We start from the raw sequence: 17,838 nt of genomic DNA on the forward strand, positions 1-17,838 counted from the left end.
CTGCCAATGGGACAAGATTTATCTTCTCATTACAAGCAATAAAATCTTGTTCCACATGCAGATTTTTCTACTTATTTTAAGTGAAAATCTACTTGAAACAGGTGAAAATTGTTGTTTTTTCCAGTGATGCATTTAACTGCTGCTATGTCATTTCTGCGGTATTTCTGCAGGTGCTTTGGTCAGTGCTATTATTTGTAGTATATTATATTATTTTGTAATAAGCACAAATTATCTCTCCTCATATGATAGAATCCACCATCCCCCCTGACTTTTTTACAACTCGAGTACTGGAGATATATATATATATATATATATATATATATATATATATATATATATATATATATATATATATATATATATATATATGATCTAACAGTTGTAGCTTTGTTTTGTCTGTAGTTTGTAGTTTTGTCTGAATATAAAGTGAAGCTTCATGTTTTCTTTTTTTACTAGATAGATGAATAAAGTTCTATCTATCTAGTAAAAACATGAAGCTTCACTTTATATTCAGAAAAACTAATGGGGCAGCTACAACTGTTAGATTTCATCTATTAAACCAACATTTATCTTCCTAAAGGATTTATTTCAGCCAGCGATAATTCTCCTCAGAGCTGCAGGTTTCTCCCCGGGAAGACCCAGCGATCACGTCTGTCGCCCCGGCCGTGAGCCGCTCCCCGGGGCCGGCCGCTCTTTTGATCCCCGAAACATCGGATCAAATTTCTTAACAGGCGTTATTTGGAAAAACTGAGCCCAGGTTGGGGATCCGAATTCTGATACAGCCGAATTCTGATCCTCTTCTAATATAATACATCCATGGTCCTCTTATCCTTCGCCGTTTGTTTACTTTTGTCACTTCTGTTTCTCTTCTCGTGCACTGATTCGCTACCTGAACAGCCAATCACAGAGTGAGCTGTTTGACCGACGGCCGACGCCGATTCAACATGTCGAATCGGCTGAAAAGGTCCCGACGGGCGCCCGACCTGTGGCGACGTGCGGGACACACCGGGGAAACTAGCCCGACCGACGCGGCCCGACGGCCGATTTTCGGCTTGGTGTGTCAGCGCCTTAAGTGCTCAGGCCCTAATTAAACCTGTACATGTGAAATTAAACACAAGCTTACTGGTTGCAATGCAGAAATTAACGACATGTACAAAAGAATGCACAATACTGCCAGGAGAAAACCCCCTCTTTAAAAAGAATGCACCTGCTGGGCTTAGGTTTGCAGTTTCATCTGAATAAAGAACACAAATTTGGCTGCGATAAACAGTGCCCATTGGGTTAAAAGTAAAAACATCAAATCAGCAAGACAACTTAAAGGTAAAAGCCAGTAAATTAGAATATTTTGAAAAACTTGATTTATTTCAGTAATTGCAGTCAAAAGGTGTAACTTGTACATTATATGTATTCATTGCACACAGACTGATGCATTCAAATGTTTACTTCATTTCAATACAAAAAAGGGATTTTTAGAAATGTTGGCCAACTGAAAAGTATGAAAATGAAAAATATGAGCATGTGCAATACTCAATACTTGGTTGGAGCTCCTTTTGCCTCAATTACTGCATTAATGCGGCGTGGCATGGAGTCGATGAGTTTTTGGCACTGCTCAGGTGATATGAGAGCCCAGGTTGCTCTGATAGTGGCCTTCAACTCTTCTGCGTCTTTGGGTCTGGCATTCTGCATCTTCCTTTTCACAATACCCCACAGATTTTCTATGGGGCTAAGGTCAGGGGAGTTGGCTGGCCAATTTAGAACAGAAATACCATGGTCCGTAAACCAGGCACGGGTAGATTTTGCGCTGTGTGCAGGCGCCAAGTCCTGTTGGAACTTGAAATCTCCATCTCCATAAGAGCAGGTCAGCAGCAGGAAGCATGAAGTGCTCTAAAACTTCCTGGTAGACTGCTGCGTTGACCCTGGATCTCAGGAAACAGAGTAGACCGACACCAGCAGATGACATGGCACCCCAAACCATCACTGATGGTGTAAACTTTACACTAGACTTCAGGCAACGTGGATCCTGTGCCTCTCCTGTCCTCCTCCAGACTCTGGGACCTCGATTTCCAAAGCAAATGCAAAATTTGCTTTCGTCAGAAAACATGACTTTGGACCACTCAGCAGCAGTCCAGCTCTTTTTTTCCTTAGCCCAGGTGAGACGCTTTTCGAGCTGTTTCTTGGTCAACAGTGGCTTGACATGAGGTATGCAGCAGTTGAAACCCATGTCTTTCAAGCGTCTCTTGGTGGTGGATCTTGAAGCACCGACTCCAGCAGCTGTCCACTCCTTGTGAATCTCCCCCACATTTTTGAATGGGTTTTTTTTCACAATCTTGACCAGGGCGCGGTGATCCCTATCGCTTGTACACTTTTTCTTACCACAGTTTTTCCTTCCCTTTGCCTCTCCATTAATGTGTTTGGACACAGGGCTCTGAGAACAGCCAGCCTCTTCAGCAATAACCTTATGTGTCTTGCCCTCCTTGTGCAATGTGTCGATGGTCACCTTTTGGACAGCTGTCAAATCTGAAGTCTTCCCCATGTTTGTGTAGGATTCAGGACTGGACTGAGAGACCATTTAAAGCCGTTTGAAGGTGTTTTGAGTTAATCAGCTGATTAGTTTGTGGCACCAGGTGTCTTCAAAATGTAACCCTTACACAATATTCTAATTTTGTGACACACAGAATTTTGGATTTTCATTTATTGCCACTTCTAATCATCAAAATTAAATGAAATAAACATTTGAATGCATCAGTCTGTGTGCAATGAATACATATAATGTACAAGTTACACCTTTTGACTGCAATTACTGAAATAAATCAAGTTTTTCAAAATATTATAATTTACTGGCTTTTATCTGTATACCAGCTCTTGAGCACTTTGGTAAACGGATAGTGATTTTTGTTTGTTTTGCAGCCACATAACCTGGGTACCTTGCAGCCATTGAGTTGACCTATAACTCACCATCGACTGACCGTTGTTGCCTATTTGTGATTGTAGTTAGCTCATTTTAAGATCTGGAAAGAACCAGATGAGATATTATTGGCTTAGGATTTGCGGTTAGGTCCTGATTTGGACTGGGTATTGAAAATCTCTACCTTTACCAGTGCTATGCAATGCTTTGATACCTAAGCGGCAAACAGATGGATAGCTGTTGATGGGACTTTGGGTGTGTTCAGGATGCCTACTCTCTCGCTTGTCCCTAGTTTTAGTCCTCTGAATTAAATAGTGAACATGGGCACAAGGGGTTAAAGACAAATGGGGCTTAAATATAACTCAATTTAAATCACATTCTGACATCTGGTTTCTTCTGAAACTAATTTGAAAATAAAAGAGTTTTCTACCATTATTGCCTTATATAACTTCCTGTGTGGTGACACAGATTTGAATACATTGGTATAAAACAATTGTTCAGGAATCAGGATTGAAGATAAGGTGAGTGATTATTAAAAATACTTGAATGATCCCCATAGGGAAGTGAATGAATTAATGTTAAAGGTTTTTGTATCAATATAGAAAACAATTCAACAATACCCAGCCCAGGTCCTGATATGTTAAAGTATCAACTAAAAAGAGAGTATTTTCTTATTTTAACATTACAGTAGCTTAATTTATATTACAAGTATTCACAGGATACTCAGAAATTATCTCTGTTGGGACTCACTAAACTGTTTTATCAGCTAATATTTAAAAGGCTGTTTGTTTTAGTCAAATTGAGCTCTGATTATATTATTTCAAATGTTCTCATGTAATTTCATTATCCTCTTTTTCCCGGTCCCTTTCCTAGTCCATCTGTTGTCTTTTTACTTCCGTAAACTAAGAGACTGCAGTGAGCTCTAACAAAAACCTTTAGAAAAAAAGGTTGGAAAAATGATATAAAACAACATTGCCTGGAACCCAAAAAGGAAAAAAATAAGGATATTTACAGCCTCCAGGACAGTTTAAAAACCACACCACATGGATAAATGAAACACGTTGAGCCAGTGTCAAATTTTGCAGGTTAAATGCATATGCCATGCCACCCAGTTCTGTTGACTCACCAGTGTCCACACCCCTGCAGAGTGGTTAGTTTAGTCCACTGGCCTGGCCTGTGCAGCTTCAAGCCTGCATTAATCTAAGCAGATGTGACGTGAACCAGGAAGGGACATGCCTGGCCTTTATTCAATTTAAGACATCATTTCAGACACAAAAGATGCCTTATACCCACACACACACACACAAACACACAAAGTTTAGATCTCTTTAGATGATTTGTGCCTGTGTGACAGCCCTATTTGGAGTGAATGTTTATATTCTGCATTTTTATAAGCTCTGCTACTTTGAGTGACTGGTGAGTTGGATGTGCGTCACAATTATGTCCTAATGTCATTTACTTCACATTGCTGCTGTCTTGTAAACTGTTGCTTTCGTATGTGTTTGATTAGGGCCTTGGATTACATTGCATTGGCAAAACAGTGAATAATAGCAGATTTGCATTCGTTTGAGAGATACAAAAACTGGTAGTTGAATAAACGGTTTGTAGTGGCTTGTTTTCAGAGCACGCTCATACCTGAAGAAATATTTGTTTTCCTTCATTTAACTACTGAATAATACTCCTAAAACTGGGGAAAAGAGGTCTAAAATATTCTCACGAAAGAGGAAAGATGTGCTAAAAATGTAGCAGTGTCAAAATATGGCTCACTTGGATTAATGTAAAATCCCTTTAACTAGATTAAACCATTTTAGAGGACGACTGGTTTAACGAATCTCACACATACATGAAAATATATGCATTAGTCACTGCATAGCTGATGTCAATTTGTTAGAATTACTCATTGTGATGAGCCAGTGTAGGCAATATGATAGCAAGTGAATGCCATGTTGTAGTTAGAGGCTAAAATCTGTGAAATTGTGAAGATTACGCTTGGAAACAGACTGAAGATTAAATAAAGGGCTACAAGGAGATACCATTTAGCACCATATGTCGTACATATAGAATGCATTGCTTTTGTCTGAATTTTATGTAAAACATTTACAATCTCAAGCAAAATAAGAATCAATCAAATGCAAATCATAGCTTGTCCTGACTGCATACACATGAAGCATAACATATTATTTGTAAATGAAAGAACCTCTTAACTACCTTATTCTGTTTTTTTCTTATACACTCCTAAAACTTGTCCTCCTTCTTTGTGTGCATGAACATGACTTGTTGTTTGTCTCATTGGCCTCTGCAAGGACTTGTGACCAGCTGTACTGGGCTCCTCCAGCAACCATCAGCCATCCTTGAATTGATTATAACATCCACCGCCAATCCAGGAAGCAGGAACACACGGAGGCACCCGTCAATCACTGGAAATCTGCAACAAAAACCACAAACAAAACACAAAACCGACAATACCGACACGGAGCCGACCAAAACAAGCAGCAATCAACCCAAATCACAGTCTGAGCTAAGCTACCGCTAACTAACCCCAAATACAACAGAGCAAGCATGCAGGTGAACAGGCCAGTGTGTATGTCTATGTGTGTGTGTGCGTGTATGTATATGATCATGCGTGTGTGTGTGTGTATGTATGTGTGTGTGTGTGTGTGTGTGTGTATGCATGCGTGTGTGTGTAGGCTGTGTATGTGTGTGTATACGTATGTGACTGAATGACTGAATGACGCTGATGTTCAATCCTACAAGACCTGCCTGGACCTGCAACGTGGGCCGAATCTTCGGCAACGCCCCCCTATGTAGCGCCAAGCTTAGAAAAAAAGTAAGAAAAAAAACCCAGAAGAACTACAACTCTGGTGATGATTTTTAGCAAGCTGGATGATGTGGCTGTAGGGATATGTAGTTTAAAAATACATTTGCATTTTACTTAGAATTAGAAGTTTTTAATACTGAATTGAGGTTACACTGGTTGGTTTAGGGGGATGGTAAATACATTTGTGTAATCAGAATTTAAAGGTATTGTGACATCATTTTTAACATGCTTTTAACACTATTAAAAGTCTTGGCCAACATCCCTCAAATGTGTCTAAAAGAGTGTAACAAGAAAAACTTCACTCTAGTACTCCATTCCTGGCTTTTTATGACAGTGTTTTTTTGCGCCGTGAAAAATGCTTCCTTTTCCCCCTTTCCTGTCAATCATTGTGCCGCTCCTCCTCCCAACCTCCTCCAACCAACCGCTACACACTTCTGCCGTCTCAACACACACGCGCGCACACCGACCACAAACACCGACACACAGCCCAGACAGGGCGACTACAGCCCGGAGATGAAGTCCAACCGGGACCAGAGGACCGGGACCGCAGCTCCCCGCGAGCCATACGCTCACAGCGGCGTCGGAGAGTTAAGCCGGGAGCGACAGGCGAAGCATGCACGGAAAAGCAGCAGGGCGAAGCAGACAGTCCACAGCAAACAATCATAAAAATAAAGGCATGAAAGCAACAGTGTCCCCTTATCTTAAGTCCAGTCAGTGGCCGCGGGTCTTCTTAGCAGTTTTCCTCCGGTGATTAGAACAAAAGAGGCTCTAACAGCTCTGTGTTAAGCCTGATTTATGGTTCCGCGTTAAATCGACGCAGAGCCTACGCCGTAGGGTTCAGCGTACGGTGCGCGTCGCCGCGTAACCCTACGCCGTAGACTCTGCGTCGGTGTAACGCGGAACCATAAATCAGCCTTTATGGTGCGCTGGAGAGGAGAGGAGGCAGGGATCTGGGTGGAGGGGGCGGTGATTTACCGGGCCCTGACGTAACGATCCGCCACCGAACCAGGTGCGCCGTTTTTGCACAGTTATGCGGAAAATCCCAGAAAGCACACAATACACTGAATGTTAAAAGTTCGTTGTTTTTTGGGTGTAATTGATGTCAAGACACCCAACAAAACACAAAAAATCAAGAAAAATGTGTTTTTCATGTCACAATACCTTTAAATATCTAATTGTTTAATAGGTGAAAATTAATTTAACCATATTTTACCTATATGACAGCACCCCCCATCTGTCACATGTTGACATATGATAGCTGAGGCCAAGAGCTTTCTATAACACTTGGGGCCCGATTTACTAAGATCCTAAATAAAGAGTACTAAATTGCGTGTGCACTGAAAAAGTTTGCGCGTGCTGTTTGCATGTGGTTTGCGGGTGATCAACTAAGATTGCGTGCGCAATTGATAACAGGTGCAAACAGCAGTATTTAAATGAGGTGTTGCGTGTCTTAAGGTTTGCGAGCGCAGATCTGCGCCATGGAGAGTCTGGATGGAATGCACAGTCACAAGTCACAAGCGCAAAATGAAATTTGACGAGTTGGAGTTAGAGATATTAGTGGAAGAGGCAAATAAACACATTCATGAACTACAGCAAAGAAATTTAAACATTACCAAAAGAAACGCAATATCGGAGAAAACCTGCGATAGAATAAATGCAGTTGGTAACACAAAAAACGGAAAAACCTCTGGTTTTTCATATTTCAATTTTAGGCACAGATCAAAAATACGAAATAGAAAAACGGGCCACAGGACTGAATTTGATTTTAATATTGAATTGGTCGGGTTTGCGTGAGCCGGCGGTGCTCGGCATGATCTGAGGAGAAAAAGACAATCAGACACAGAGCTGGAGAGTGCTTTGATTCAATCTATTTATGAGTTAAGTTTTTATTCAGATGTCCACAGTATATTGCAAATATTATATATTATATAGCAAACACTGACAGTAAATGTGTGACAGACGGGACCATCATATGACCGAAAGAAGAGAAGTGTTCAGAACAGCGCACAGAGCGCACACTAAAGGCTGATTTATAGTTCCGCGTCACACCAACGCAGAAACGACGGCGTAGGTTACGCGGCTACGCACACCGCACCGCGACCCTATACGCCGCCGGCTACGCCGTCGATTTAACGCAGAAGCATAATTCAGGCGAAGCTGCAGTCTCTGCGCTGATCCTGACACAGCGGGTCGGAGCGGATTTGGTCATGATGTTTAACCTGTGTTTTGTGATTAATAAGCACGGGTTTTAATTAAATGTAATTTACGAAGGATGATTTCACGTTCAATAGGATAAGTAATCAATAAAATACAAAGTTTTGGCACAAAGGCTTGGCCTGCTTGTGGGCGAGTGGAGGGGGGCACATTAAAAGAAGGTGGCAAGAAGGCGAAGAACTAAAGAAAAAGTGGCCTTTAATAAAACTTGTGCAACCATTTTTAAAATAGCATGCAGCAGAATAAAGACTATCTTTCTGCGTATTCTTTGATTTTGGATGTCGCCTCCTTGCCACAATAACAGCAGCAGCAGATTAGCACCTTTCTTTCGAACGTATTAAATACAGACGCAATCACAATACACGCAATTACTTTCTGGCTTGGTAAATCTCATTGCGCGTGGTAAATGGACCAATTTGCATCTTCCCCTCCCAGTATTTAGGATTTCTGCCGGGTACGCCCCATATTGATTATTCATCAGGGCAAAAGTACTAAATGAATTGCGTGTGCAATTTTGCGCATTTCAGAGACGCAGTCGTCTTTGCACGCTGTTAGTAGATCAGCTGGCACTTTGGTTTGCGGGTGCTGTCAAGTTTGCACACGTTTTAACACACGCAAACCTTTAGTAAATCAGGCCCTTGGTCTCATGTCTGTAGCCCCTTTTGTTGCTGAATTATAAGCCTTCAAACAAGCACTAGAGTTAAGCCATGTAAAATCTTCACATTGACATATGTTACTCTCTAAGTCAAGACCTTTCCAATTATGTCTTTGGTTTAGCTCTATGGCAAAGTTTTGGTTTTCCTCATGTCATGCACACAGGCTATCCCAGGCATAGTTTCAGACAGCACTTTGAAGGCCTTGCATACTACTACTATTACTGTAATTTAGCAGCCACTTTTATCTGAGAAACACACACGGAGCAATCAGGGTTAAAGCCTTGCTCAGGGGCCCAAGGCGGTTCATCTTGGTTGCCATTCTGGGGCTTGAACCTGGGTCCTTCAGAACCAAGCCCACCTCTGTAGCCACTAGACTACCACCCCCCAAATAAAAAACAAACATATGCTTATTTCAGGATTGTCTTACAAAAACACTGGGGTGCCGAAATTCAAAGAAGAATAAATGTGTAATCCTCTGGGCACTAAAATCCGTTTTATTTTGTTCTATATTGTAATAATATCATCAAAAGTTACAAAAAATAACACAAATATCTTAAGAGCTCCCATAACTACATAATGTAAGGAATAATTCAAATAGCACACAATCCACTTGGTTTCGTCCATAGCTGCGCACTTAGCAACCAGCATAGCAACGACAGAAAACGTAAAAACTGTAACAATTTTATCCCGAGACCTGAAAGATTCATCGTAATAACTAACAAACCAAAATCATATACACCAACTGAACGAATAATACCACCTTAAAATAATGCATTTTCCACTGAGAAAGATAAGGATGGCCGCTATGTTTATATTTTTACAAGGCAGCTGCGGGCAGTCACATGACTTTTTGGCAGGCCTATGGAAAATAATAGAGAAAAAAAACGTGAACATATCACAATTTGAGAGGCCTTATTGTGAAACTAATACGTTTTGTACTGTGGTCAAACGTTGCTATTTTCACATTTTGATGTGAGAATGGATTGAATAGGAATATTGCGGAGTCGACAAATTTTGGTTGAATCACTCCTTATCAGATGAAAAAAAACTAGTTAGTGGCTTTTCTGGGTGAGAGCTAAACTGAGATGAACTGAGTTTTGGTGAAAAATGTTTTAGAATAAACATGTATAAAACATGCATAAAAAAACAAAACAAACGTAAAAGTAAAACAATAATATATTTGAGTTTCATCATGTGATGTATTGTCTCTAACTGCAGAGTGTCAGTGACTTGATAAATCTGCAGTGTATTTTATTCACACGTTAAACAGTGTCCATATTTTTTTGTAAATGCTTTCATAGAAGGACAAATTCAAAATATTTCAAGCTAAAGCTACATCTCATGCATTATTAATATGTGCTCATTATCATAGATGTGTGCATGTTGATAAAAAGTGAAACTGACATATGTTAAGACTGATATAAACTAACATCAAGACTACAGACATGAATTAAGAAGTAGATGAGAAGCAGAGAAGAAACAGATCGGTCTATCTTGCAGCAGGCTTCCAATAACCACTGACCAAGATGACTATCTCTATGATACCTTTCCACCCAGCTGTGGCCCTCTGGTGTAGCTGATGTTTGTAGCAATGGAGCTGGCTGATTAATTCAACAGAGTGGGTTTCTGCAGTGCTCTGCACTCACATCCAGTTATACGAGAAAAGGGGGAAACTGAGCAGCGGAGAGAGAAAGCGCAGATGAGGAAAGGAGAAAATGATGGAAGAAGGTTGTTAAAGAGGAGGGTCTTTGGGGGTGGGGAGAGTGAGAGTAAAGGGAAGATGGGAAAGAGAGCGTGTGGAGTGGAGGTGGAGGGAAGAGAGGGAGAGAGAGAGAGAGAGAGAGAGAGAGGCCCTGGAGCTGCGACTGATGCTGCTGCTGCTGCTGCTGCAGCCGTTTGACAATTCCCCACCCATACAGCGCACGGAAGAAGGGAAGACACCAGAGCAAGGAGGAAGAAGGAGTGAGCGACACCTCAGTAGAGATGCTCTTATGCTAGCCAACAGACACGGTAAATACAAACCCCTCGTCAGCACTCTGATATTTCTCTGCTGCTGCTGTTTGTCTCTGCATCATTGGCTTGAGTGTGCTTGTGTTAGACTTAGCTCCATTGAGCCCTATATATAGTGCTCAGTGTTAGCATAGCAGAGCAGCTGGGGAAAACCTGTCTGTACAGTTGCTGCAGGAGGAGACAGATGTGCACAGTGAGGTGGAAAGGAGAAGAGGATTTGTACATTTTGTCTCTTCTGGGACAATATAAGGAGAAAGTAACATCCAGCTTTGCTGTTTCTTGACTGAAGCCGAGCCACCTGTTCTGAGATGCGTGGGTGTCTGTGTGTGTGTCTGTGTGTGGAGGGATGAGGGGTGGGGTTATACTGTATGGGTCTAACAGTTTGTTTATTTAAGGTAGATAAGGGACATGAAGGAAACTGTGCATTTGCAGGTTGTCTATTGGTCACTGTGAAATTATGAATGAAAACCTTTAGATTTTTTTAAAATCTTTAGACCAGTTCACATGGACAGCAGAGGTGCAGAGAGGAAGACACAAATCTGTGGTGCTTTGTCAAACAAATTGATTTAGTGTGGGCCTGTGTATGTGCTTTGATGTTATTGGCTCTGGTAACCCGAGCTTTTCCTGTTTCCAGACTGCTGAAGTGTTGCCAGGTGTTGGTGAAGAATATTAACTAACTTGTCTCTGACTGATGCGTCTCATCAATGAATGATTTACCTTTCTGAAGAAGGTCTTTTGGTGAATCTATTTCTGTGCATGTTCACATCTGGTTAACAACAGTAGTCAAATTTCTTTTAGTGTTACACAATAATGCCATAAATTCTACACAATGAAGTGTAAAATGTTTCAGGTTTTGCTGAGACTGTTTTAGCGGTGTTGACTAAACTGCATTTTGGAGGTTGTAATATGTGGTGGTGAACTAATAGTTTTGCTATAATGCAACAGATGTTTCCTTTATATGTCAAATAATCAATAACTAGAAGGTTTTTTTTCATTTTGTTTCCAAAAGGCAGTTTTTTTCTGTATAACATTACAAAGTTATGGTTGAATATATTTTCCCACAAAGATGAAAACTGTTGGTTGAATCCCTCCTGTCACATCTCAGGCAGAACTTATACTTGAACTCAGTCATCAGCTCAAAGGTGGCAATAGGAAGATGTCTCTTCCACATCTTGGCGTTTCAGCAAAATCAAATATGTTTAATATGAGCACAAATATTGTCATTCATCATGTAATTAGTCAACCACCTGTAAGATTTTTGGTTGTTGTTATGTTAATTGTGACTGTGCAAATTCTTTCGTCTGTAACGTAAAACTCTGGCTTTCTCCAGCTGTGAGATCGTTCCATGTGTTTGTCTTATATGTTTAGAAATATGACACTTTTCATGAGTGTTTCATGTGACCTACTGTGAATACTGGAGATAATAAGCATATTTGTATGTTTATTCATGTACATATGTCTCTGTGATGCATATGTTTGATGGCTTTGTGGGTGGGTGAGACTCAACAGGAGAAATGTTATATGACAGGGAAGGTGGAAGGATTCGGTGCTCGACATGCAGTGACAGCTTTGGGCAAGACTCTTTTTATTTTCCTTTTTTGTATTTGGTATTGGTTTCATTTGTTGGCCTAACATAATTACTTTTTTTCTTTTGTTCAAGCTCTATTAAAAAAGGAAAAAAAAAGTTGTAGATGCAAAATATTGTCCTAAACACATCATCATCATCATCATCATCATGTCCATGTACATGCACTTGCTGGCTCTGCCAACTGGTTTACGGTTAGATACCCGAGGACAAAAGAGAGAGAGGAGTGAACATTTAGGAAATGACATTTTCAGTCTTAAGACTGCTTTTATCCTGTTTGTATTCAGTTTGAAAGGGTTGTAGCAGCACAATCAGTAATGTTTAAACATAAAATTAGAAAATGCGGTCACAATACACATACACAAAACTGCTTATCAGCAAACCTTTGTTTGAGCATATAGATGTAATTTCTCATTTATTCCATATTAGTTCCGTATATATACTCTAATATAATATATATCTCCACCGTATTATTAAAAAAGTGACCGTATATGTTCACTGTACACTGAAGTTCTAAGCATTAACATCGGAGTCTAACTATAGAATACTTTAATGTAAAGTATTATGATTTCATTTTTTCGTTATCAACATATGTATGAACGGTCATCCGTATTCGTTTCCATACCAGCTGCTCGTTCATCCTACTGACCTAAATGGTAAATAAAAGAGAGAGCTTTTTGTTTGCGGGTTTATAAACACACAGTTCAAAGGTCATCAGATATGTTGCATGTGATACTTTATATCTGCTTTTTATCGTGTTGTCTTATACCTGAAAGAGAACAGTTTCTATAGCAACTCAATCACCCCTACCCACACCCCTTCCGCTTTTGTACACACAATGTGTGTACCTCAGAAAGTGAACGCACGCCTGAATATGAGTGAATGCTGTATCGATGGCTAGCATACATATGCCATAAGTGTTGTCACTTATCTACCGGTGGGGGAAAGCGGAGATGGAAACAATAAAGGAACATTTCTGCCCGTATTTGCTGGCAGCTTTTCAAAATACACAGAAGTTATATTAAAGGAGAGACTTAGAGCACTGCAGAGGGAGACAGCAAAAAGAGGAGGGTGGGGCAGAGAAGGAAAAGTGAGAGGAGGAAGAGAAGGAATATGTGTAGAAAATGGATGCCTGATTTAGGTCTAAATACAGATACATGAGTGGTTAACTCACGGTGTCATACTGGCAGAGTATTTGCTTCTTTTTAAATAGTAAATAGGTGCAAATGGATGTTTGAGCAGTGAGTCACCTGTACTATTTCTCCACTGATTTATGCAGAATCACTGGGTTTGTTCAGGGTAACTGATCAGACAATGACACTTGTGAAACAAATGCATGTAATATATTTCCTGGCCGACAGAATCTATCATGTCTTTGGTATTCATCTGCAGCCCATATCATATTTGATGAGTATCATTTCAGTTTGCATAGTATAAATTAAAGCCTTATTGACTCTGATCCAAGTTAAACAGTGTTGTTTGTTCTGTGGATGTAGCATGAATAGCAGCTCACAGTGCACCATGGTGCCAGCATGACAGTGAGCCCTCTGGCAAAGGTGCATGCTGATAATAGCCTGTTAATTCAACATCACTGTCTGCCAGTGGCCCCAGTGATGTTTTGTTTAACAGTCTTCTCAACTTCTATTATCCTCTGCCATCCACCCGTTGATGCTTACACTTTTCTCTCTTAGTCAGTCTACTCCTTTTCTCTAAATAACTAGTTGATTACAGTTGTTGTTGTTTGGCCCTTCCGTCTGTTGTGGTTTGTGCCTGCAATGGCTTGAGTGATTTGGTCAGAAGTCTAGTATGGACTGAACACTTATGGCAACTAGATGGAGAGAGGGGGAGAGCGAGAGGACAGTACACAATGCTGGTAAGGCACACCCTTGAAGATACAGGCAACATGACAGGAGCTGTGCTCCTGTCATGTTGCTTTAAAGGGATTGTGACATGAAAAACACATTTTTCTTGATTTTTTGTGTTTTGTTGGGTGTCTTGACATCAATTACACCCAAAAAACCACGAACTTTTAACATTCAGTGTATTGTGTGCTTTCTGGGATTTTCCGCATAACTGTGCAAAAACGGCGCATCTGGTTTGGTGGCGGGCCGTGACGTCAAGGCCCGCTAAATCACCGCCCCCTCCACCCAGCTCCCTGTCTCCTCTCCTCTCCAGCGCACCATAAAGGCTGATTTATGGATCCGCGTTACACCGACGCAGAGTCTACGGCGTAGGGTTACGCGGCGACGCGCTGCGTACGCTGAACCCTACGGCATAGGCTCTGCGTCGATTTAACGCGGAACCATAAATCAGGCTTAACACGGAGCTGTTTAGAGCCTCTTTTGTTCTAATCACCGGAGGAAAACTGCTAAGAACACCCGCGGCCACTGACTGGACTTAAGATAAGGTGACACTGCTGCATGCCTTTATTTTTATGATTGTTTGCTGTGGTTCGCCCTGCTGCTTTTCCGTGCTTCGCCTGTCGCTCCCGGCTTAACTCTCCGACGCCGCTGTGAGCGTATGGCTGGAGGAGGTTTGGAGGAGGAGCGGAGCAATGATTGACAGGAAAGGGGGAAAAGGAAGCATTTTTCACGGCGCAAAAAAACACTGTAATAAAAAGCCAGGAATGGAGTACTAAGAGTGAAGTTTTTCTTGTTACACTCTTTTAGACACATTTGAGGGATGTTGGCCAAGACTTTTAATATGTTGTATGTGTTAAAAGCATGTTAAAAATGATGTCACAATACCTTTAAGGAATTCTTCATGTCTGGTTCCATCAGTGGATTCAAATTGATCTTTTGGTTTTGTAAAAGAAGATTTCCAGAATGTATTTATTTAAATTTTTTATATATAAAAAAACTGTGTGGTCGCAGGGATGCTTCCGTTGTGTGGTGGAGAGGTCTCAGGGGCTGGAGAGGTTAGTGGGTTGTGCCTGGGTTGGCTCACAGGTATGGCTCTCAGGGGTCTGGGTGCTTGTGTTGGTGAGGTGTCTTATGCCAGCCAACCAGGTTGGAGCAGCAAAGTTTTGTAGGGGGCGCTGTTGAGCCATTTTGCCACGCTCATTAATGCAAACCATTAAATATCAAATTTTTCGCCACGCCTGACTTGCGTGCAAAATCTGACTTTTGGGGAATGTTTAGGTGGGCAAAAAGGCCCTCCTTTCGTCAGAAGAAGGAAAAGAAAAAATGAGGAAAAAAAATAAATTAAATAAAAATTAATAATATTAATAAATATATTTATATTTTATTTATATATTTAATAATATTTAATAAAGGCCCTAATTATGGAATATTGGAGAATGGGAAAGGATTAAATAAGTTTTACTTCTTCCTATCTCTTTTTAGACATGTTAAACAGGATTTGTGTGTTATGTGTATTGTTAAGCGTATGTATATATAGATAGGTGTTTGCACATTGGGTATAGATTTATTTTTTTCTAGATTTATTTATTTTGTGTACATTCATTTAAAATAGATTCATTTATTGATATAAATTAATGTACAAGGGATTCCGTAAGTTCAAAATGTGTGTGTATGCATGTGTGTATCTGTATATTTATTTGTATATAGATTCATAGATTCATACTAGAGTTAACATTGTTATACAATGATTTTGATACGTCTGAAATGAATCAATAAATGAAATGAAATATATACACAAATGGCAAAATCCTCCACTTCAACACTGAATAAATATTCACTTGTGCAGAAAAATCAGCAAATTAGTTGAAGAACTTAGACTGAAAGTTAGCTCAGGCAAACTAAACCATAAAAAGCTCTATTAATGAGACATGTTATTTGTATGCCAACATGACAGATTTTATGCTAATGCAGCACATGGTCACAGCAGCTGAGAAATCCACCCAAGAACTCCACTCTGCAGTGTGATCGGTAAAATCATAATATTATAATGAAACCAGAGCTCCTGTGACAAGAGAAAGAAATCAGAATTGGGTAATATATGGGAAATTAATGTGGATATTATGATTTAAGACTTTCCCCACGCAGTCCTCACGCAGACAGTGGTGAGTAAAATCCACTCTGCTAGTGTGTTTCTGCTTACTGTACATTCAACTGTACAATGAGGTCAGGTATAAATTATCTAGGTCTTGTGCAGTATATTTTACTTCAGATTGGGGTCACGCAAATCTGATTTTGTGGATGTTGCATGTTTGTTTGTCAAAGAAACACAATGATACTATTGCGTATGCATAAGTATGCATGCGCAAGTATGTGCTTTCCTATTACCATACACCTTTTGTGTAACTGAGAGAGCTACATGGATTTGTGTGTGCTTGAGCAATTGTGTGCTGGAATGATTAAGTGCATATATGTGAGTGTGCGTTTCTGTATTCTCTTCATGACTGCCAGCCAAGGATTACATGAGAATGAAGGTCCAACCAAGCACATGTAATCCCAAACCAGTTCCTGGGCTCATCATTAGCATTACACTGATCTTCCTCAGAATTTATTTTCCCACCCTCTGATATTCTCTGTTTGGCCTGGGGGAACAATAGGTCATTCTCGCATGTAATGTGTTATGACAATAGTGTGACTTGAACATTCACTGCCCATGTCAGTGGAGCCCAGTTTCATTCTCACTCTTTGCCCCCACAGTTTGTAATTTCTGCACACAAAAGTTCAAAAATCTGCACTTGCCCTAATATTTGCCACAGGGCATGTGTAAACTTAAGAGACCAGTGTTTTCTTCTAGCGAGTCTTGCACATCAATGCATCACATCACACATAGGGCCCGATTTACTAAGATCCTAAATAAAGAGTACTAAATTGCGTGTGCACTGAAAAAGTTTGCGCGTGCTGTTGTTGTGTGTTTTGCGGGTGATCAACTAAGATTGCGTGCGCAATTGATAACAGGTGCAAACCTCAGTATTTAAATGAGGTGTTGCGCGTCTTACGGTTTGCGAGCGCAAACTTTGCGCCTTGGAGAGTCTGGATGAATCCGTGTATCATTCGTTCTTTCCATTTTCAATTGCCAATCAAAAAACAAAACATGAAAAAGTGACTGGTTATGTTGTTATTAGTTTTTTATTATAACACAAAAAACGGAAAAACGGCTGGTTTTTCATATTTCAATTTTAGGCACAGATCAAAAATACGAAATCGAAAAAACGGGCCACAGGACTGAATTTGATTTTAATATTTAATTGGTCGGGTTTACGTGACCCCGCGGTGCTCGGCATGATCTGAGGAGAAAAAGACAATCAGACACAGAGCTGGAGAGCGCTTTGATTCAATCTATTTATGAGTTAACTTTTTATTCAGATGTCCACAGTATATTGCAAATATTATATATTATATAGCAAACACTGACAGTAAATGTGTGACAGACAGGACCATCATATGGCTGAAAGAAGAGAAGAGAAGTGTTCAGAACAGCGCAGAGAGCGCACACTAAAGGCTGATTTATGGTTCCGCGTTACACTAACGCAGAACCGACGGCGTAGGCTACGCGGCGACGCACACCGCACCGCAACCTTACGCCGTCGAGTACGCCGTCGATTTAACGCAGAACCATAATTCAGGCGAAGCTGCAGTCTCTGCGCTGATCCTGACACAGCGGGTCGGAGTGGATTTGGTCATGATGTTTAACCTGTGTTTTGTGATTAATAAGCACGGGTTTTAATTAAATG

The 17,838-nt window shown here is 40.5% G+C and overlaps 1 protein-coding gene across 7 annotated transcripts in view; it reads left to right on the plus strand.

Annotated features, from left to right (window-relative positions):
- Positions 1 to 17,838, plus strand: part of rimbp2a (RIMS binding protein 2a) — an 84,848-nt gene that overhangs the window by 6,909 nt on the left and 60,101 nt on the right. For 5 of the 7 annotated variants that reach the window (XM_061734319.1, XM_061734321.1, XM_061734320.1 and 2 more), the window contains exon 1: positions 10,540 to 10,603. The exons of 1 other annotated variant lie outside the window; for it this stretch is intronic. In XM_061734319.1, coding sequence (XP_061590303.1) covers positions 10,585 to 10,603 — 19 coding nt within the window. In that variant the 5' untranslated portion in view covers positions 10,540 to 10,584. Of the gene's footprint in view, positions 1 to 10,493; positions 10,604 to 17,838 lie in introns of those variants that run through there. One more of the 7 variants, XM_061734322.1, reaches the window with a different exon arrangement.

This window comes from Cololabis saira, chromosome 11 (genome assembly GCF_033807715.1).
Source record: "Cololabis saira isolate AMF1-May2022 chromosome 11, fColSai1.1, whole genome shotgun sequence".
Lineage (NCBI taxonomy): Eukaryota > Metazoa > Chordata > Actinopteri > Beloniformes > Belonidae > Cololabis > Cololabis saira.